This window comes from Crocodylus siamensis, chromosome 5 (assembly GCF_052110815.1).
Source record: "Crocodylus siamensis isolate JL-2025a chromosome 5, ASM5211081v1, whole genome shotgun sequence".
Taxonomy (NCBI): Eukaryota; Metazoa; Chordata; order Crocodylia; family Crocodylidae; genus Crocodylus; species Crocodylus siamensis.
The window spans coordinates 90,820,516-90,843,061 of NC_143399.1; the positions used below are offsets into that span (position 1 = coordinate 90,820,516).

Genomic DNA, 22,546 nt, shown 5'->3' on the forward strand with positions numbered 1-22,546 from the left:
ATGGATGCACGCCAGCATTTTGGTCGCTTTACTAGCCGCAGCATCGCATTGCAGGCTCATGTTCATCTTGTGGTCAATGATGACCCCCAAGTCTTTTTCTTCTGTAGTGCTAACCAATGTAGCACTGCTGAGCCTATAAGGATGCTGCAGGTTTTTCCTCCCAAGGTGGAGAACCTTGCATTTTTCGGTGTTAAACACCATGAGGTTCTCATCTGCCCATTTGCTGAGCTTCTCCAGGTCAGCCTGGATCACCCACCTATCTTCTGGTGTGGAGGCTTTGCCCCAAAGTTTGGTGTCATCGGCGAACTTGGCCAGTCCACTCCTGACTCCAATGTCCACATCATTAATGTCCACATCATTAATTGATTCAATCTTTGCATGTTAATCTAACCTAGCTAGGCTAAACCAGTTTGTAACTGTAAAGACATCCCCTCTAGACTGAAAAAATGTAGGCACATGCCTGCAGTGGCTCAGGCTGCAAGCCAAAGGGCACTAGAGCAGCCCTCCCTTCCCTTCCACAAAGCTGAGCTGAGGGGGGTGTGGCCAGGCTCCAGCAGGACCTCTGATTAGGGAGGGGTTCCCCCCCTTCCCTGAATAGCCCAGCAGGGAGTTGATAAACACAGTGTTTATCACCCCTAACTCAGTGTTTATCAGCCCATTAAGAAAACAAACCTCTCTCCACTAGTTCAAGCTCTTCTTAAACAGTTTTTCCAAGGAAGGAACAGAGGGACATTACCAGTTACCTGTTGATTAGCTCCAAAAATCCCTATACTGTCCTATCTGCTGTTGTCCCATCTCCCACAGCACAGAACAAAGCCAGCATGTGGTATGCTAATGTTGAGAGGTGTCTAAGGCATGGGGGGCGGGAAAATCCCAGCTTGAACAGGGAGTCATGGGGTGAAGGGGGGAGAAGGAGGAAGCCAAGCTGATCCTGCTGTGTCTACAATTTCTGCTGGAGCTGCAGCCAGGGAGAAGAAGGGAGGGGCCAGCCCTGGTGGGCTACAGCACAGAGAAGAGCCCCGCCCAGCAAAGTATCTGGGATTCTGAGGCGCTCTAATTTAACTTAAACCAGGAAGGGGTCTGGGACAGGCATTGCATAAACTGGTTTGACCCAAATCAATTAAGTCTGATACTACATTCAACCAGGTTTATCTCAAACCAGTTTCAGCCATTTTCAAACTGATTTATGTGCCCTGAACATCTGTTTTGTTATAGGTTTAAACCAGTCTCTGATCATTTAAATTGGTTTATGTGTAATGTCTGTCCTTAGCCTAAATAGGTCCTGAGGAACTTACTAGCACTCACTAGATTCAAAGGTGTGAAGGTGTTTTTAAACTGCATGATCACTACTATGTAAGTTGCATTGGGTTGATGACTGATGGTCAGTCCTGGCACTCTGGCCACTGGCATATATTCCACTGTAGAAGTATCCTGTAAAGGTAAGTGCCATCATCGCCCCCGTGGAAGCCAATGGGAATTTTGCCATTGACCTCAGTAGAGCTTGGATTTCATCCATAAGGTTTAAATTTCACATGGGAAACCAGAGGGGATTAAGTGCCTTAGTAAGAAATACTTGTTTGTATTAACACAATAGGATAGAATTAAGAGCTTATTGTTATCACAGAGGCCACTCTAGAGGAGGAAAAAAAATGTGATTAAATCTCACTGGTAGAGCAGGGAAGGGACCCCAAAATCATGATATTCTATAGCTAAAACCAATTGAGGGGTATAGCAAAGCATTAGTATTATAAGATGACTTTGCCCTACATACAAATGGCTTTAAAGAAATTATATAATCAATTCTATTTATCTGCAACAATGAAAACCATGAATTATTTTTAATTAAGGTTTCCTTTGTGCAAATGAATAAATCATCAGCCACAAGGGAGAAGAAACTTTCCCAGGTATTCAGAACAGTGAATATTCTTAAACTCTATCCATTTTCAGTCTCAGCTAGTATTTCTATACAGGTGACTCCCAAGCCTATATACTGCAGACTTCTTCCCTTCTCTTCAGCTCTGATTTTGTGCTGCCATTTGGCAATCCAGCTGCAGTTTGGAATGGACCAAATTTACATTGGCTCTGACTCCCTGAAATAGATGCAGTCACTCAACATTTGCTTTACTTGATGCAGGACACCCATGGCTCCTGTAAGGAAGCAAGACTGAAAAATATGGGCATGTCTACACATTGCCATATGGTGACATTTGTACTGCGCTGTCTTTTAGTACTTGCTTGGGGGAAGTACTAAAACATGGCGCAGTATGAGCCCATACTGTAGCATACAAGCAGAGCATGGTTAGAGTCACTGGCTAAGTTGCCATAGCAGCACAGCATAGCCAGGCAGCGCGCTGCTATGACATTGTAGCTGGCAACCACATGTAGACCTGTGTGTTCGCTACATCACCATAGCATGCCATACAGTGGGGACGTTGTAGGGAGATGTGTAGATAGATGTACCCTGTGTCCCTGTTTAGCTGGATGCAGGTCCAATGCTCACAGAGCCTGTGTGAAGTGAACAACCAAAAGGCTCCAATTTCAAATGAGTACCTCAAGGGAAGCTGCAGTCGCCATTGAACATAACCTGCACCCAGCTGATGCAAGTCTGAAGTCAACTACTGACAGAAATAATTCTTAAAAATCCATGTTGCTAACATCAGCCAAACTAATTACAGCAGAACATTCAGGTCACCCCTCTCAGAGATCTTGTTCCAAACTGTATTTGTCTTCACAGGAAGTCTTTGCTGAAGTTAAAACATCACTGGGAGGTGACTGGGTAGACCTGGATTCTGTCTGGAAGAGACTGGCCATGGCAGAGGTAGGAACCTCAGCTGGGAATATGCCATGATAGGTGCTCTGGGGACTCGTTTGGTGTACTGCTCAGCCTACATAATGAAAGAAGCCTGTAACCAGTCAGCCATTAAGCTATCAACTATGATACACAGCAACAGAGGGTGTCAGGCAGTAGGAAGACACAGCAGTGTAGGGACACAGCCAAGTACCCACGGCAAAGTGGAACTGTCACCTTCTAATTCATCATCACAAACATGCAACTGCTAGCAACAGCTGGTGTTTTTTTTCCCCCTCTCCACCTATTTAGCACCCAGAATAGTTGTCCCTATCATCTCCCACTAGTTATACCACCAAGGATAAATACTGACATGCTATGGCTTTGGAAATGCTAATAGAAGTTGGGAAGGAAAGTAAAAGCTGGAAGTGGTGGCAGAGGGGCTATCAGTTGCAAAGGATAGTGGGATGAAGTAGAAAAGGAAAGACACAGCAGTCCTCTCTCTCATGCTTATAGATGTCATAATCACCATTTAATAAAACTGGAGCATGTATTTCTTTTTTGTGTGATTTTTTTCTCCTGGTTTTATTAACTATACGTTGGGTGCATCTACATGTGTGCCCGGGATCATAGCACATTGAGCCAGGGCAGAGCAGTCCCAGGCTAGCAGCAGGTTCAGGGGGTCAGCCCCGGGCTCCAGGTGGGAGTCAGAGAGGCTGGCTGAGGCATGAAGGTGATACAGTGCAGGGCAAGCCAGAAGGCAGCCTCCTCACTGTAGCACCCTCTGCACTGTAGCACCCTCATGCCCGAGCTAGCCCCGGTCACTGTCTACACGTGCATTGTGCTGGTGTAAACTCCTCCACTGTAGGATAATACCTGTCCCAAACAATACTGTCCTGTGGCGGAGTTAATTACTTTACTGCACCCTGATATGGTCTCCACAGTAAAGTGCATGTGTAGATGTGAGCATTTCCATGTATAAATACTACCTCCATAATGAAATATAATTAAGTAGGGAGAGGAGCATCCTTTACCTAATCACCTACCACTTCTGCTGCAAGTCTACATAATAGCTAAATAGTGTAAATGTGATCACTTACTCCAAAAAGAAATATTTCTCTTACATTTCTTTCATTAAAAAAACTATGAAAATTAGTAACAAAAGGAACTTATTTAATACAACTATCAAGATTGCTTAATGGTATTTTATGCCTTTCCAACACATGTAGGTCAGTGAAACTTACAATTTTTGAAAATCAGAAAATGAAGAGTTAAGGTACTTGACCAGGCCAGGTTCAGTGCCAAATATATGTGTTCTTTGAGTTGTAATGAACATAAGTTAATTACATCTGCATTTCATCCAATGTACTGTACTGTACAGAAAGAACAGTACCTCTGCAAAATTAAACAATCCTTTGACAATCAATTTGTCCTTATAAACATGATATCTGACTGTCACTTACCCATCATTCCCTATGATCATCTCCACCTAAATGCTGACAGATTCCATGGCAAGGAGACCCTCTGTGCCTGACTTCTGACAGAAGCTACACAAGGCAATATGGAAATCTGTACTGGATTTCTCAAGGGAGCAATATACCTCTTCCCTTTGACCAAGTACATGGAGGTCAAACACAGGGGCTCCTACTCCCCAGAGAGACAGCCCACACATGCTACCTAATCACAATCCCAAATCTGCCAAGTCCCTCCAGCTAATGGCACCACAATTTATTATAGCTCCTGCCTAGTGCAGTGAATGCACTGGAGTCCTGCAAAATAATTCCCATTGGCATTTTCCAGATCTGTATAAGGTGGAAGAAAAAGGGGGAGAGTTAAGGTTACATGGGACTGTATTCCTTTATTTTTCATATTCAGGCATTTCATAGATTTCATAGACTTTAGGGCTGGAAGGGACCTCGGAAGATCATCAAGTCCAGCCCCCCGCCCAAAGGGCAGGAAGTCAGCTGTGATCATAGGATCCCAGCAAGATAAGCATCCAATTTGCTCTTGAAGGTGTTCAGTGCAGGTGCCTGAACCACCTCTGATGGCAGGCTGTTCCAGACTTTCGGGGCTCGGACAGTAAAGAAATTCTTCCTTATGTCCAGCCTGAAACGGTCTCGCAGTAGTTTATAACTGTTCAACCTCGTCATCCCTTGGGGTGCTCTGGTGAACAATTGTCCCCCCAAGTTCTGGTGGTCACCCCTGATAAACTTATAGATGCCCATCAGATCACCCCTGAGCCTGCGCTTTTCCAGGCTAAAGAGTCCCATGGCACTCAGCCTGTCGTTGTAAGGTCTGTTTTCCTGACCTCTGATCATGCACATGGCTCTTCTCTGGACTCTCTCAAGCTTCTCCACATCCTTTTTGAATTGTGAAGCCCAAAACTGGATGCAGTACTCCAGCTGCGGCCTCACCAAGGCTGAGTACAGGGGGAGAATGACGTCTCGGGATTTGCTTGAGAAACATCTATGGATGCAAGCCAGCGTTTTGGTCACTTCAGTAGCCACAGCATCGCATTGCAGGCTCATGTTCATCTTGTGGTCAATGATGACCCCCAAGTCTCTTTCCTCCATAGTGCTAGCCAGCGTAGCATTGCCAAGCCTGTAAGGATGCTGCAGGTTTTTCTTCCCAAGTTGGAGAACCTTGCATTTTTCAGTGTTAAACACCATCTGCCCATTTGCTGAGCCTGTCCAGGTCAGCCTGGATCACCCACCTGTCTTCTGGCATGGATGCTTTGCCCCAAAGTTTGGTGTCATCGGTGAACTTAGCCAGTCCACTCCTGACTCCAATGTCCACATCATTAATGAAGATGTTGAACAATATGGGTCCAAGGACAGAACCTTGGGGGACCCCACTGGTCACAGGACAACATGATGAGTGACTGCCATCAACCACTGCCCTCTGGGTCTGACCACGGAGCCAATTTCCCAGCCAGTGGATCATGGTGGACCCAAGGCCACAAGTGGCCAGTTTCGCCAAGAGGTGGTCATGGGATACCAGATTGAAGGCTTTTTTGAAGTTAAGATATATGACATCAATCTCTTCTCCCTTGTCCAGGTGATATGTCACCTGGTCGTAGAAGGAAATGAGAATGGTCAAGCAAGACCTACCCACAACAAACCCGTGCTGGCTATCCCTTAGGATGTTGGCATCAGCCAGTCCATTAAGGATGGCCTCTTTAATAAACTTTTCTAAGATCTTCCCCAGGATAGAAGTCAGGATGATGGGCCTATAGTTTGCCGGATCCACTTTCCTCCCTTTCTTAAAGATAGGCACCACATTTGACTTCTTCCAGTCTTTGGGCACTACACCAGAGCACCAGGAGTTTTCAAAGATCTGTGCCAGGGGCTGAACTATGATGCTCGCCAGCTCATTGAGTACCCTGGGGTGTAGATTGTCAGGGCCAGCTGACTTTAAGGTATCCAGCTTCTCAAGATTTTCCTTCTCGAGATCAGCATTGATGGAGGGCAGGGGATCTCCCTCACCTGGACCTCACTGTCACATAGCGGGCATGGGCGTCCCATGGGACTGATGAAAGACCATTGCAAAGTACCCATTTAATAGGTTGGCTTTTTCCTGGGCGTCAGTTGTCAGTTGCCCCATCTGGTTCAGTAGGGGTCCAATGTTGCCCTTGCTTTTTCTCTGGCTCCCCACATAGGACTTTTTATTGTCCTTGATGCTCAAAGCTAGTTGGAGTTCAGTTGCAGCCTTGGCTTTCCTGGTTTGCTCCCTGCAGGACCAGACCAGTGCAGAATAATCCTCCTTGGAGATGAATCCCATCCTCCATCCTTTGTAGGGTTTTCTTTTTAGCCTTAGGAAGTCTGCTAGGTCCCTGGAGAGCCAGGGGGGCTGCTGTGCCTTCTTGCTGCCTTTCCTTTGAGATGGAATAGACTTAGCTTGTGCATAGAGGATCGCTCCCTTGAGAAGCAACCACCCTTCTTGAACTCCCCTCTCCCTGGGGTCATGGTCCCGTAGGGCCTGACTGACAAGCCTCCTGAGCTTGTCAAAGTTGGCTTTTCTGAAGTCAAGGACTTCCGTGTTGCTGACTGACTTGCCAGCTTTATGGTGGATGGTGAAGGTGATCGGCTCGTGGTTGCTGTCACCCAGCTTCCCATTGATCACTAGGTTGCCAATTAGGTCATCCCTTGTAGCCAGTACCAGGTCGAGCAGTGCTTTGCCTCTTGATGGCCCATAGACTTCTTGAGTCAGGTAGAGGTCATCCACGCATGAGAGGAAGCTTTGTGACCACTCAGATTTTGCTGAGTGGTCCTCCGACGAGATGTCCAGGTAATTGAAGTCACCCATGACAACCATGTTCCTGGAGCATGTGGCCTCAACCAGTTCCTGGGCAAACTCCTGGTCAAGCTCAGGACTTTGGGTGGGAGGTCTGTAGTAGACGCCCACCATTGTGCCCCCTGTGCTGTGTTCCGCACGGATTTTAAGCCAGAGGGTCTCCAGTTGTCCACCCTGGTCACCAATATCAGCTTGCAGGGACATGTAGCTTTCCTTAACATAGAGAGCTACACCCCTGCCCCTTTTATTTGCATTTTGCTAAATTCAGGATTCTCTAAAGGCATAAAAGGTCAGATTCTATTTCATTCTGTTGCATCCCTCAATGCATCTACTGTTATAACACACCATCACCTTACCCTTAAAACTGAAACACCAAAAAGCAGGAAGTGGAGGAGGACACAACAACCTTTCATATCACAGTTTTTCAGGAACTCAAGCAGGGTGGAATTAGATTGTACTTATCACTTAGTAGATGCAATAGAATCAACTGGCTATCAACAATTAACTTTAGTCTACATCCGTGAAGGTTTTTATCATTGCAGAAAAAAGGAGAGAAGGGCAATGGGCAGCATAGGAAAGGAAGCTTACCAAGAAGGTGAGGAAAAGGATAGGAAGTCCTAAAGGAAGCAATGTGAGAGCTGCAGGTTAAGTGTGAGGAGCACTTGCAGCCACAGAATTCAAGGAAGGGAGTACGTAGGAAAGAAAATGATCACTCCTGTAAAGAATAAGGTTCCCTCACATTAAAAAGTCACTTGTAACTGTGAGATGTTCAGTGGGAGGAAGACATAGTGTTTCTCCCAGTTACAGATTCCTCCAGTTAACTAAAAATGCTGTTGAGATGAAAGCCCATGTCTTAACTTACTTTCCAAAAGGATTATTTAGAACAGCAAGTATGGAAATCCCCAAATCAGTTTAGACAAGGGAAATCAATGGCACGGCAGCAACAACAGTGACACTAATGGATTAAACCCTGCATCAGTTAATAGGGCCTTCTTTTACTATCTCTAAAAGTTTAAAAATCATGTCTCATTCAGGGTGGGGACACAGAAGAACATATTCTCTATCACTCTTGAGAGAGATTGTGAGTGTCTGCATTTTTATGGCAATTTCTAGCTTCCTCTGCATATTTTACTTCAGTGCTGTAAACTACAGCTTACTAAACGAAAAAGAATGGAAAGTACAACAAATCAGCTAATATTTCTAGCTAATATTTGTACTTCCCAAGCCTGGATTCCAATTTCTTTTGCACTATTTTTTCTTCCACTGCCAGTGGGCACTCCAAAGGTAAAGGACAAATCATTTTTTATCCTCAAGCACAAGCAGTATCTAATGATGGTATATGGTTATTCTTTCTCTTCAAAAACTTTTAAATGCCTTCCCTTAAATCTGCCATCTGGCAAGTCAGAGTTAACGTTCTGCTCTCCTCCTCTTTTAAATCATCAGGACTTCAAAGGCAAAACATGGACTGTCTGCAGCCAACTGATCCTTAATACTCTCTAAGGCAAAGGAAATATTGAGAAGGATGGACACAGCCTCTCCCCACACCTCCAGCGGAGGAGATGAGCACATGCAAAACTTACCGGTTGCCTCAAACGACAGAGCCAATTCTTCCAGAAGAGAGCCTTGAACTGATGAACTGAATGCCCCATATTGCCTTCCCATTCCCCTGTCCACTTCAGGACTGGATCCTTAAAGACTCATACTGAGCTGACCAGGTAGCCTGACAGAGCACTCAGTAATTTGTTAATTCCAGTACAAGGGAAAGGTGGAACAGATATGCCCACAACTGAGAAAAGATTAGATTATGTTTCTGCCTCTTGTTCTGCACTTACTGAGGAATCTCATTTTTCCACTTGCTGCTCAGTGAAATGAACAGTAAGGGGATGGGTTTATATAAATGCCTTCAGGGTGGTTTACTCTCTCTCTGGCACATAATCTGCACTTGCTTTGACTTGTCAGGAATAAAAGCAAATAAGTAAAACTTAACAGTACACATCGGTTGTTTAATATTTACTGCCTTTGCCTTCTCCAGAACAAAGTTACCATTTTTACTGCAGCGATTATGTCATTGTGAGTATATACTCTTTTTAAGAATAGCAGTACAAGAGGTGGATCTGCTTTCGTAACCAGTTCTCCCCACATAAATGTCTGACAGTTTCTGTAGAGTACGTATGCATGCTCATGCATACAATATTATAGCTATGCTACTGCCTCAGCCTAAGCCCGTATTCAGTTCTGCATTTCTAATGAGAGCTTATGCACTTAGTTTTACATGAAACTGCCTGAATTTTTAACCAAGCACTGCATGAAGCTTGAATATATTCAAGACAAAATTACCAGTTCATTTCCAAGTGCTCCTCAAGAGCCCTAGAAGTGATGTTAGCCTTCTAGCACCTTTTTCTCCAAGCAAATGTTGAGTGTAATTTTCAGAAAGGCAGAGATGTGCAGAATTGCAGGAAATGCTGCTTTCTTGTGGGGTGGGGGAACATAAGTAAAGAATGGCTGGAAGTCTGATATTCTAAGGTTAGAAACAGATATCACCAAATGAAGTGGAACAGCTGTGCCACAATGTGTCATGGCCCACAACGTGTCATTGCCCACTTCATTGGGCAAAACACGTCACCCCTTGTCCCAACCATTGATGGTGCAGGACAAGGAATAATGTGTTCTCTCAGGGCTTGATGGGTCTGGTCCTGCAAACCCTGGGAATTCCCAGGCAGGACTGGGTCCCTTCAAGCCTTAAGACCACCTACTTGGCTTTCTCCACTTACCCATGCATATCCCCAGGATCTTCAGGAACACATCTGGATAAGCAGGGGAAGTTGGGTTTGTTGGGCTATGTCCCCAGAGATCTCAGGGGTAAGTCTGGGAAAGCAGTGAAACCCTGATTTTTCCTGTTTACCCAGAGCTGCCCCTGAGATCTCCTACTACAGAGCTAATAGATGTGGGACACGGGAGGCCTAAGTGAGGGTGGTTCCTTGCCCTCCATCAATGCTGACCTTGTGAAGGAACAGCTTGAGAGGCTGGACACCTTCAAGTCAGCCAGCCCTGACAATTTACACCCCAGGGTACTCAAAGAGCTTGCTAGCATCATAGCTCAGCCCTGGCACGGATCTTTGAGAACTCCTGGCACTCTGGTGAAGTACCTGAAGACTGGAAGAAGGCCAATGTGGTGCCCTATCTTCAAGAAAGGGAGGAAAGTGGATCCAGCAAACTACAGGCCCATCAGCCTGACCTCTATCCTGGGGAAGGTCTTAGAAAAGATAATCAAAGAGGCCATCCTTAATGGACTGGAGAGGGCAACACCCTGAGGGATAGCCAGCATGGGTTTGTTGTGGGTAGGTCATGCTTGACCAATCTCATTTCCTTTTACAACCAGGTGACCTATCACCTGGACAAGGGGGAAGGAGATTGATGTCATATATCTTGACTTTAAAAAAGCCTTTGATCTGGTACCCATGATCACCTTTTGGCAAAACTGGCCAACTGTGCCTCGGGTCCACACATGATCCACTGGCTGGGGAATTGGCTGCCATGGTCAGACCCAGAGGGTGGTGGTTGACAGAAGTCAATCGTCATGGTGCCCTGTGACCAGTGGGGTCCCTCAAGGTTCTGCCCTTGGTCCCATTTTGTTCAACTTCTTCATTAATGATGTGGACATTGGAGTCAGAAGTGGACTGGCCAAGTTCACTGATGATACCAAACTTTGGGGTAAAGCATCCACACCTGAGGACAGGGGGGTAATCCAGGCTGACTTTGACAGGCTCAGTAAATGGGTGGATGGGAACCTGATGGTGTTTAACACCCAAAAATGCAAGGTTCTCCACCTTGGGAGGAAAAACCTGCATCATGCTTATAGGCTCAGTAGTGCTACGCTAGCTAGCACTATGGATGAGAGGGACTTGGGGTCGGGATTGACCACAAGATGAACATGAGCCTGCAAGTGCAATGCTGCGGCCAGTAAAGCGAGCAAAATGCTGGCGTGCATCCATAGATGCTTCTCAAGCAAATCCCAGGACGTCATTCTCCCCTTGTACTCGGCCTTGGTGAGGCTGCAGCTGGAGTACTGCGTCCAGTTTTGGGCTCCACAATTCAAAAAGGATGTGGAGAAGCTTGAGAGAGTCCAGAGGACAGCCATGCACATGATCAGAGGTCAGGAAAACAGACCTTACGATGACAGGCTGAGAGCCATGGGACTCTTTAGCCTGGAAAAGCGCAGGCTCAGGGGTGACCTGATGGCCACCTATAAGTTTATAAGGGGTGTTCACCAGGACCTGGGGGAACGTTTGTTCACCAGAGTGCCCCAAGGGATTACAAGGTCAAATGGTTATAAACTCCTGCAAGACTGTTTCAGGCTGGACGTAAGGAAGAACTTCTTTACTGTCCGAGCCCCTTCAAGGTCTGGAACAGTCTGCCAGTGGAGGTGGTTCAAGCACCTACATTGAAGTAAAAGCCTTCAAGAGCAAATTGGATGCTTATCTTGCTGGGATCCTATGAACCCAGCTGACTTCCTGCCCTTTGGGCAGGGGGCTGGACTCGATGATCTCCCGAGGTCCCTTCCAGCTCTAATGTCTATGAAATCTTTGAAATCTCAGCAGGAATGGGGAGGCTGTGGGCTGGGAGTGAGGATCACCTGCAAGGACAGGGGGCTGTGCGTTGGGAGTAAGAGGCAGAAGCAGGACACTGGTGTATCAGGAGTGCTCTGTGCCACAAGACAGGGTCGAGAATAGCAGCAGTTAGAGCCGCATCCTGGTGAGTGAAGAGAGAACTCTGATTTTCCATGATAAAAAAACAAAATCAAATGCAAATTATAGGTATTTAGAATGTACTGTATTATAATGACTGAGGCACTGGTCCAGATTGCTTTAAAATTCTAAATCTACCACTAGAACATTGTGTTCAACTGGTACTTACATATAATGCGGGTTTTGGGGGCGTTAATCAGGGAATTTGGGTTTTTTTACACCGAGAAAACCAGGATCCCTGATGATTAGGAATGTAGCTACATAATAGTGCAAGCACAGAGGTGTTTTTTTTACTTTTAGGAAGTAAAAAAAACTCTTGTATCATTTAGTTATTAGAAAGGGAAAAAACAGACTTTTCCCCCCTAGCACTTACAGCTATTTTTTTCCTCAGCCATAATTTAAAAGACTATAAATTTTCTCCACGTAGCTAATCCTTCTTGAGCAGACTTCCATTAGATTTGCAATGAGGAGTAGAATTAAAAAATATAATTTTGTATATAGTTAAAAAACAGTAGTACCAATTCATTGGTGCACGAGCTATGACATCGTACAACACCTGAGGATCTGACCCATGATTTCTAGTGGTGCGGTGCTCTCAGCTCAGAGTGTCTTGGTTGCAGTTTGCTCATCCTGGAAGCCCAGGATCCAACTCTCACAGCCCTTATGGCATGGTATAACATTCAATTTAATGCTTGACTGATTTTTTTTTAATATATATATTTGAAATTTTGCTTGTTTTACACAATTGCATTTTAAGTTTTGCATATAAAACATCTAGCTTCCACAGACACAAGAATGATAATGAAAGAAATCAAACAGACTCCATGAAATAGCATGGGAATTATTAAATTAACAATTTCTGTAATTAGTATTATTTTTAAATCCTATAAATAACTTCCTCCTGGCAACACAAAAAACTATAAATACAGAAATCATTGAAGCACTTGAGAATTCTTATTCCTACAGAAATAGGAAATCACTGAAATACTGTTTACTTTTATACATTCTGGTTCTGATTAAGAAAAATAAAAGTATGAAATTTTCATTTAGCTGTCAAACTTCAATTCCAAGCCCATATGTAAAATTAAAACGGTGGTTGTTTTCCTCAATCGGGTTATGCTGATAATTTAAACTAAACTTATTTACAGTTATGTTTAAATGCTCTGATATATTGTGACCTTTGTGAATACACGTGAGCTAAATTTGTTCACAAGATCATTAATAGAAATGAAAGTGCTGTACGACTATATTTGAAGGTACCCATTGGTAAGTGAACATGCATTTGCAAGATGTCACAGGGAAACCGCAGAGAAAAGACCCCGAGGGGCCAAGGGGGAACCCCGGAACCCTAAACACAACAAGGAAGGCGAGGGAAGGGAAGGAAAAGAGCAACGGAGATTCCCTGACCTGCAGCTGACGACGCAGCGAGACCGGAAGAGGCGGTAGGACCCACGCAGCTGATTAGCCGTGCCTTTTTGAAACTGCGGCCAGCTACAGAGAGTAACAAGCAGAACCGGCATGGGAAAATAAAAGGCAGCCCGGGTGAAGGAGAAGGGGGGAGAGCCGGAGAGGAGCCACCAGAGGAGGTGCCCTTTGGAGCCCTGATCGGGGGCGAGGAGGATCCAGACGACCCTCCACGAGACAAGAGGCTGCACCTTGAAGCTGTCAGAGGGAAGACGCCAGCGGTGAGGTGGTGGATGCCCTTATTCACAGCGACGGAGCCAAAGGAGAAAATCCAAGGACTCCAGATGAAGAAGCCGACAGCAGAGATGGCCCTGAAGAGAGGGTGACAGGAATCAACCCAGCAGTCCAGGTGGGATTGGCTCGGGTTTGGGAAGGATCCCGGAGTCCACCCCGACAGAGAACAGAGAGCCTAAGCGGCAGGAAGGGCTGCATGAAACAAGTTCCTACCAGTCTGAGCCGCTCGGCAAGGGACAGAGTGGGGTTGAATTGGAGGGACCCGCAGTAGTCCAGTTCGGCACTAAAGAGGGATATCTGCCGGACAGAGCGGGGTTGAATTGCGGGGGACTTGCAGTGGTCCCGTCCGGCACTCAGGAGGGATATTAGCCAGACAGAGGGGTGCCTTGTACAGGGCTGATAGGAAGAGGAATTCTCCAGGCCAGGGAGTCCATTTTGTTTAAGGCCAGGGAATTTAGTGGTAGTGCTTTTCTTAATTTCGTTGTTCTGTGTCCCACTTTTGGAGGGGTAGGAAGGAAGGCCATAGAGGGTCTCATACTCGGCTCGAGCCAGGGTCAGGTTAGAGCTTTATATCTGCATCAGAGTGCCCATTACATCAAGAGGCGAGGGTCGGGCCTGGAGACGTCAGCAGCTCAGTGAGGCTGGGTATATAGATTTCATAGATTTCATAGATTTCATAGACATTAGGGCTGGAAGGGACCTTGGGAGATCATCGAGTCCAGCCCCCTGCCCAAAGGGCAGGAAGTCAGCTGGGGTCATAGGATCCCAGCAAGATAAGCATCCAATTTACTCTTGAAGGTGTTCAATGTAGGTGCTTGAACCACCTCCGCTGGCAGACTGTTCCAGACCTTGGGGGCTCGGACAGTAAAGAAATTCTTCCTTATGTCCAGCCTGAAACGGTCTTGCAGGACTTTGTGACCGTTCGACCTTGTCATCCCTTGGGGCGCTCTGGTGAACAGACGTTCCCCCAGATCCTGGTGGTCACCCCTGATAAACTTATAGGTGGCCATCAGATCACCCCTGAGCCTGCGCTTTTCCAGGCTAAACAGTCCCATGGCTCTCAGCCTGTCATCGTAAGATCTGTTTTCCTGGCCTCTGATCATGCATGTGGCTCTCCTCTGGACTCTCTCAAGCTTCTCCACATCCTTTTTGAATTGTGGAGCCCAAAACTGGACGCAGTACTCCAGCTGTGGCCTCACCAAGGCCGAGTACAAGGGGAGAATGACGTCCCGGGATTTGCTCGAGAAGCATCTATGGATGCACGCCAGCATTTTGGTCGCTTTACTAGCCGCAGCATCGCATTGCAGGCTCATGTTCATCTTGTGGTCAATGATGACCCCAAAGTCTTTTTCTTCTGTAGTGCTAACCAACGTAGCACTGCCGAGCCTATAAGGGTGCTGCAGGTTTTTCCTCCCAAGGTGGAGAACCTTGCATTTTTCAGTGTTAAACACCATGAGGTTCTCATCTGCCCATTTCCTGAGCTTGTCCAGGTCATCCTGGATCACCCGCCTATCTTCTGGCATGGATGCTTTGCCCCAAAGTTTGGTGTCATCGGCGAACTTGGCCAGTCCACTCCTAACTCCAATGTCCACATCATTAATGAAGATTTTGAACAGTATGGGTCCCAGGACAGAGCCTTGAGGGACCCCACTGGTCACGGGGCACCATGATGAGTGACTGCCATCAATCACAACCCTCTGGGTACGAGCACGAAGCCAATTTCCCAGCCAGCGGATCGTGGTGGAGCCAAGGCCACAACTGGGCAGTTTTGCCAAGAGGTGATCATGGGATACCAGATCAAAAGCTTTTTTGAAGTCAAGATATATGACATCAATCTCTTCTCCCTTGTCCAGGTGATAGGTCACCTGGTCATAGAAGGAAATGAGATTGGTCAAACAAGACCTACCCGCAACAAACCCGTGCTGGCTGTCCCTTAGAATGTTAGCCTGGGCCAGTCCCTCAAGGATGGCCTCCTTAATAAACTTTTCTAAGATCTTCCCCAGGATAGAAGTCAGGCTAATGGGCCTGTAGTTAGCCGGATCCACTCTCCTCCCTTTCTTGAAGATCGGCACCACATTGGCCTTCTTCCAGTCTTTGGGCACTACACCAGAGCACCAGGAGTTTTCAAAGATCCGTGCCAGGGGCTGGGCTATGACGCTCGCCAGCTCCTTGAGTACCGTGGGGTGCAGGTTGTCAGGGCCGGCTGACTTGAAGGTATCCAGTTTCTCAAGGTATTCCTTCATGAGGTCAGCATTGATGGAGGGTAGGGGATTCCCCTCACCCAGATTTCCCTGTCCCATAGCAGGCATGGGCATCCCGTGTGACTGATGAAAGACTGACACAAAGTACCTATTTAATAGGTTGGCTCTTTCCTGGGAGTCAGTTGTCAGTTGCCCCATCTGGTTTAGCAGGGGTCCAACATTGCCCTTGCTTTTCCTCTGGCTCCCCACATATCTGAAAAAGGACTTTTTGTTGTCCTTGATGCTTGAAGCTAGTTGGAGTTCAGTTGCAGCCTTGGCTTTCCTGGTTTGCTCCCTGCAGGACCGGACCAGCGCGGAGTAATCCTCCTTGGAGGTGAATCCTGTCCTCCATCCTTTGTAGGCTTTCCTTTTTAGCCACAGTAGGTCCGCTAGGTCCCTGGAGAGCCAGGGGGGCTGCTGTGCCTTCTTGCTGCCTTTCCTCTGTGTTGGAATAGATTTAGCTTGTGCACTGAGGATCGCTTCCTTGAGAAGCAACCACTCTTCTTGAACTCCCATCTCCCTGGGGCCATGGTCCCTGAGGGCCTGACCAACTAGCCTCTTGAGCTTGTCAAAGTCAGCTTTTCTGAAGTCAAGGACTTCTGTGTTGCTGACTGACTTGCCAGCTTTACGGCAGATGGTGAAGGTGATCAGCTCGTGGTCGCTGTCACCCAACTTCCCATCGATCACTAGGTCGCCGATTAGATCATCCCCCGTAACCAGTACCAGGTCAAGCAGCGCTTTGCCTCTCGTTGGCCTATAGACTTCTTGGGTCAGGTAGAGGTCATCCACGCACGAGAGAAAGCTTTGCGCCCGCTCAGATTTAGCTGAGTGATATTCCCACGAGATGTCCGGGTAATTGAAGTCACCCATGACAACCAAGGTCCTGGAGCAAACGGCCTCAGTCAGTTCACGGGCGAAGTCCTGGTCAAGCTCGGGACTTTGAGTGGGAGGTCTTTAGTAGACTCCCACCGTTGTGTCCCCTGTGCCGAATTCCCCATGTATTTTTACCCAGAGGGTCTCTAGCTGTCCATGCCGGTCACCAACATCAGCTTGCAGGGACATGTAGCTTTCCTTCACATAGAGAGCTACACCCCCGCCCCTTTTGTCAACACGATCCCTCCTGTATAGGGTATAGCCCTCTATACCCATGGTCCAGTCATGGGTGGAGTCCCACCAGGTCTCCGTTATCCCAATGACGTCATAATTCTTTGCACTGAGCAGGAGGACGAGCTCCTCCTGCTGGTTGTCCAGGCTCCTGGCATTAGTGTACAGGCAGGCAAGTGTGCCCTTGGGGGCTCTTGCCTTTCCCACAGATTGTGCCAGGGCTGGGGCAGGGGTGAGCTCCCTTAAGTGCCCCCTTAAGTGCCTTGGTCTGCTGGCTTTGCAAGGGCCGTTCAGCGGGCCAGCAGGGGCAGTAGTCCCCCCATCCCCCAGCGGGCTTAGTTTAAAGCCCGGTGGAGCAGGTCAGCCAGCCTGGCTGAGAAGAGCCTCCTCCCCAGAGGAGAGAGGTGGAGGCCATCTCTTCCCAGCAGCTCGCTGCCTCTCTCTCGAAAGAGCAGGCTGTGGTCATGGAAGCCAAAGCCTTCCCGATAACACCAGCGCCGCAGTCTTTGGTTCACCGCGTGGATCCTCCTCTCCCTCCTCAGCCCATAGCCTGAGGCTGGGAGGATGGACGAAAACACCACCTGAGCTCCCAGACCCCTAAGCCACTCTCCCAACTCCTTGTAGCACCTCATGACCTGGCTGGGGGTGCTCCGAGCCGTGTCATTGGTGCCCACATGAATAAGGAGCATGGGGTAGTGGTCTGTCGGCCGGAGGAGCTGCGGGATCCTCTCCGCAATGTCTCGGATGCGGGCCCCCGGGAAGCAGCAGACTTCCCGGGCTAAGGGGTCGGGGCGGCAGATTGCCCCCTCAGTGCCCCGCAGGATGGAGTCTCCCACAACAAACACCTTACGCTTTGTCTTGGGGAGAGTGGGGCCAGTAGCTGTGGTCAAGCCTGGGTTGCCTGCGGGAGCTGGCAACTGCATGGGCTCTGCTGGGGCTGCAAGAGGTGCGAACCTGTTGCTAAGCTCCGGCGGGGCAGTGGCCTTGGTGCGGCGGGCCTTGGGGCCCTTGACCACCTTGGTCCATGCCCCTGACTGGGCAGAGCGGGAGGTCCCAGAGTCCTCCTTAGTCCTGGAGGGAGATGGAGCTCTCCCCTGCGGCTCCCGGGGGAGAAGGGCCTGGCAGTAGGAGTCTATCTCCTGCTCACAGTCCCTGATGGCATGCAGTCTCTGGACTGTGGCCTGGAGCTCCTCCAGCTGGTGCGCCAGAGACCCCAGTAGGGAGCAGATGCCGCAAGGGGAGGTGGCCATGCTCCCGGGCCCCAGAGCCTGAAAAAGGGACAGGCAGCCCCCGCAGCCAAGAGCCAGGGGCTCCGTCTGCGTGGAGCCCGGAACCATGGGCTCCGTCTGGGTGGCCGTCTCTGAGGTGCCCAGTGGAGGGGCTGCAGAGCCCGAGGGGACCCTCAGGGTGCGGCGCGTGCCCATCCGTGTCATGCCTCTGGTAGGCTGGCTACGGCTGGGGCTGGCTATGGCTGGCGGGGGTCACAGGCAGGGTCTCGTGCCCTCCCTCGCCCTCCCCTGCACGAACTCTGCGCTAACTCAAGCGCCTGTTTACGCAGCCTGTTCCCGCGGCTCTGGTCGCGGGGCTTCCTGGGGGGCTGGGCCAAGTAGGGGCCTGAGCAGGGTCTTGACCCGGCCCAGCACCAGGCAGCGGCCTCCTCCCAGCAAGCGAGGAGTTAACCCTTCCCACCATGAGCCCGCTTACCTCCGGCTGTGCTGGGGGTTGGCAGGGGGCTCAGCAGCTGCTGAGGGGGTGTCTGGGGGGCTTCGGGGGAGTGGGGGCGCAGCGGGCTTCACCCGCGCGTCTCTCACCGCTCCAGAGCCTACCTGAGTGTGTTTGTAGGGGCCTGGGCGGGGGCTTTTTTTTTTTTTTTTCCCTGGCTGGCGGGAAATCATTTTGAACAAATGAATTTGTAATACCTCAGAAAATACTTCACAAATAAAAATGAAATAAATTAACTTACTACATTGTTTAATATGAATATCATTCTCAACTGTGTCACACACTGTTTATAATGTACTATATTGATGGCTTTCCAACTGTGTTCTGCAGAACCCAGGAGTACCACAACGGCTAGGGACAGACATTCAAAAAGTCTGAGCCTGAACTGGTTTAATATTTGCAGGTTAGTCTAACCTGCCTAGGTAGAACTGGTTCTCAATTGCACAGACATTCTCTCTGGACTGAGGAAATGCAGGCATATGCCTGCAGTGGCTCAGGCTACAAGTCAGGGGGGCGCTAGCCCTCCTTTCTCTTCCACATTGCTGAGCTGAGGGCCTGCATGGCCAGGCAGGATGCTCTGATTAGGGATGGGTGTAAACCCCAACTCTGCCTACACCATTCCAGGCTTTTTCCCACTTGCTGCTCAAGGGGCAGGAGTGTTGCCAGCCCCCAGCCCCCCTGACTTCTTTAATATGAATATCACTCTCAACTGTGTCACACACTGTTTATAATATACTACACTGATAGCTTTTAAACAGTTTTTTCCAAGCAAAGAACAGAGGGACATTATCAGCTGACCTGTTGATTAGCTCCAAAAAGCCCTAAGGACACACCGCTGTGTCTACCTGTACTAGTGAAATTGGAGACACACACAGAGAGACACCTCTCAGCTTTAGCTAGCATACCATGTACCTAGGGTCCGTGGGGCTGGGATCCATGCTGTGGAAGATGGGAGGAAGGGAGGGGATCCCTCCTTGGCTGCAGCCTCTGCCAGATTTCTGGCTAGGGTGCAGAGGGGCAGGGCCTACTCTGCTCTCTGGGAAGAAGTGATATGAAAGGGTTCTATGACTTTAGGAATTTTGAAAGCTACTGTATAATAGAACTATGTATTCACTATTGGTGCATTCTATGACTGTAATTAACAATCACTTGTTGAATAGCCTCAAAAGATTCAGCTTGGATGTGATGACCTTGGTTGTAATTGTGCCTCTTGCCCTTTGTGTGCAGTCTCCACATATGCATATAACATATGTACAGAAAAATGCTCAAAAGATGATCCTAACAAGATCATATTCAAATCTTCTTTCATGACAAAGAATATTTGGAATGGAGTGAAACCTTCATAACTGGAACTCATTTTTATCACATGCCCAAACCAGAATTTCTACCTGCAAGCTTTATGTAAGTTCGTATCTGTATCTGAATTTTGTTCACTCTAATACTAGCACATTATGAGCCAAATTCTGCTATGATAGACAACTTGATGCTGACTGCATATCATTGTGCCACAGCTTTCCCCATCCTGTAGAGCACAAATGCCCTGTCAATTTGGTAGAAGTACATCAGTGAAGTCAGTAATTGAGACAAACAGTGTTGCAGAACTAGGATATCTTCCACATGTGCTTTTCACACTTCCATTGCACAGGCTCTCATTTTCTCCAGCCGATGGAGGCAGAGGGGTGAATAGCCCTAAGGCTTTTTAATTAGAACATTTAAATATGACTTTTAAATGACTCTTCCATTAACTATGATACAAATGTGAAATTGAACCACTAAATCACTGAAAAAGAGGGTTGGGGGGAGGAGGGAGAAAGTGTTATGGAGCTATTCCCAAGAAATTATAGCTGAAATGCCCATTTTGTCTGAGTTAAATGGCCTTTTGGCATGTGTGCAATTAATATTCTGTTAGATTGTTGTAGTTATTAATTACTACTGACCTAAATATTTTATTTTTATTGTAATTGGCATCCACCAAAGAAAAAGTCCTTAATTTTAATCCTTTGCACTTATTTTCTGTTCTATCAACTTCAGTAACCCCAAGATTTCATTCTTGCTGAGTGTATTATATTTTCCTCAAAGATTTAGGTTTTGCGTTAAAACCAAATTCAGAAATCTACAATATCTTTGATGATTGCAATATGAAGAACAACCAGAAGTCTGCAGCAAGGTAAGGAAACTTGTGAATATATCAGCTTGAGAAACTGTTTGTGGCACAGGCGATGCATAGTGGGTGCACACAGGTGAACACACACTTCCTGAGCATGGTGGTGCACCCCCTACAAAAAGGCACTGCCCCCCCGCCACCACCTACAGTGCCAGCGGCATCTGTGGGAGCTCCGTGCTTACTGCCACCGTGCTCCCACTGCCGTCACCATACTCCCGCCGCCACGAGTGCAGCCGTGCCCTCACAGCCACTGGGGCCACTCATCATTCATGGTTTGTAGCATTGTGAAAGGATGAGAAATATAAAAACTGTATACAAAACCATTAGACCAAGTAAATACAAATGGAATATAGCAGTCTATATTAAAAGATAAACTAATGTTTTGCATTCAATCTAAACAATACACCTATTTTGAATTTTTTCTGCAAGAATTTTAGCCATGCTGGTGCCACTCTGCATTGGTTTCATCAGCTAAACAGTAGACTGTATAGGATCTGCTTGTTTGAGGAACTTAGAAAATTAAACCAGAAGGGCATTACTTGTGAGTCAATAATTTAGCTTAGGAATCAGCTAACTGTAGTAACCACAGTAGACCATCACATTATGCAAATTCTAGATCATATACAAGTCTGCAGACCATGTTTCATCCAGAGCTGATTTTACAATCCCTAAAGTTGACAGGAAAAAGCGATCGCCACACTTTTTCACAGATGTTCACCTATCCAAGCTCTTGTGTAGTATTCTAAGGTGCATCATAAAATGTTCTTATCAGCATGCTCTAAAAGTCTAATGGAGACAAGGCAGCATTGCAATTTTACACATGCTGACATCCCAAGTGTCCAAAACTCATCCAGATGAGCTCATATAATGTACACCTTATTTACATTAGACTTCAGACATGCTAGTTAGAACAGGTAGCTTACCATTCTATTCCAGACAAAACCCAATAATTGCAAATACTGTTTGGTGAGGAAGGAAACCGTCTAATACTTTGATACTAGGGTCAGGGAATCTGGTGATCACTTATATTCTTAATCCTGTCAGCAGCTGTTTGGCTAAACTTACATACAATGTGATTTTGGACTTTCCTTTAATAGTATTAGTGGTTTTAAATATTTACCTTGCAAATCAGAGATGTTCTTGGAGGGAGCGTGCAGGCTGCAGCCAGTTAGCAACATGTTTTCTGGGAGATGCTCATTAATCCTTCCAAAAAGACTAGAAGGAATATGCTAGCTGGTAATGTGAAAGGTGAACATAGGGCATTTTTTAAAAGAGGGGATGGATCAGTGTATTCAACAAACACAATGCACTGTAGGTCTCACAGCAGATACAATGTCTCATTTGAGCTCCTAAGCAGTCCTAAGAGTTCTATTCTCAAAACCTGACAGGTTGATAATAGGTTCCTGCAAACTCTCTCGCAGTTACACACTCATAACCAGCAAGAAGTGTCTGGAATCAGGTTTCTGTGTTGTGTAAAACCCTCTTTGTCTGACACTTTCAGCTGTTCTTTTTCCTTTATAGCTTTAGCAGAAGCAATGTCCCTCATCACAACCCATTCTACTGCTATTATTAAACCAGAGAGTTTCAGATTTAATGTTGTTCTGCTCAGTGACCTCCTTCCTCTCCATTACACAGTAACCAGATGACTTTTTTCTTTTCTTTTTTCTAAATCGTTATTCCCATTCCCTCTTCAATCCTGTTATTTTACTAAAGAAAAAATATTGAATTGCAGCTATTTTAATTTACCACTGCTGTAGGAAGTGAGAAGAAAACAAATCATTGGGCCCTAAAG

General features: G+C 47.1%; 1 protein-coding gene across 1 annotated transcript in view; it reads right to left on the bottom strand.

The window, feature by feature from the left end:
- Positions 1-8,730, bottom strand: part of ABCA13 (ATP binding cassette subfamily A member 13) — a 377,080-nt gene extending 368,350 nt beyond the window's left edge. Inside the window, 1 exon segment of the mRNA XM_090049781.1 lies at positions 8,662-8,730. Within this exon segment, the coding sequence (XP_089905907.1) occupies positions 8,662-8,730 (69 nt within the window).
- Between the last annotated feature and the right edge of the window lie 13,816 nt (positions 8,731-22,546).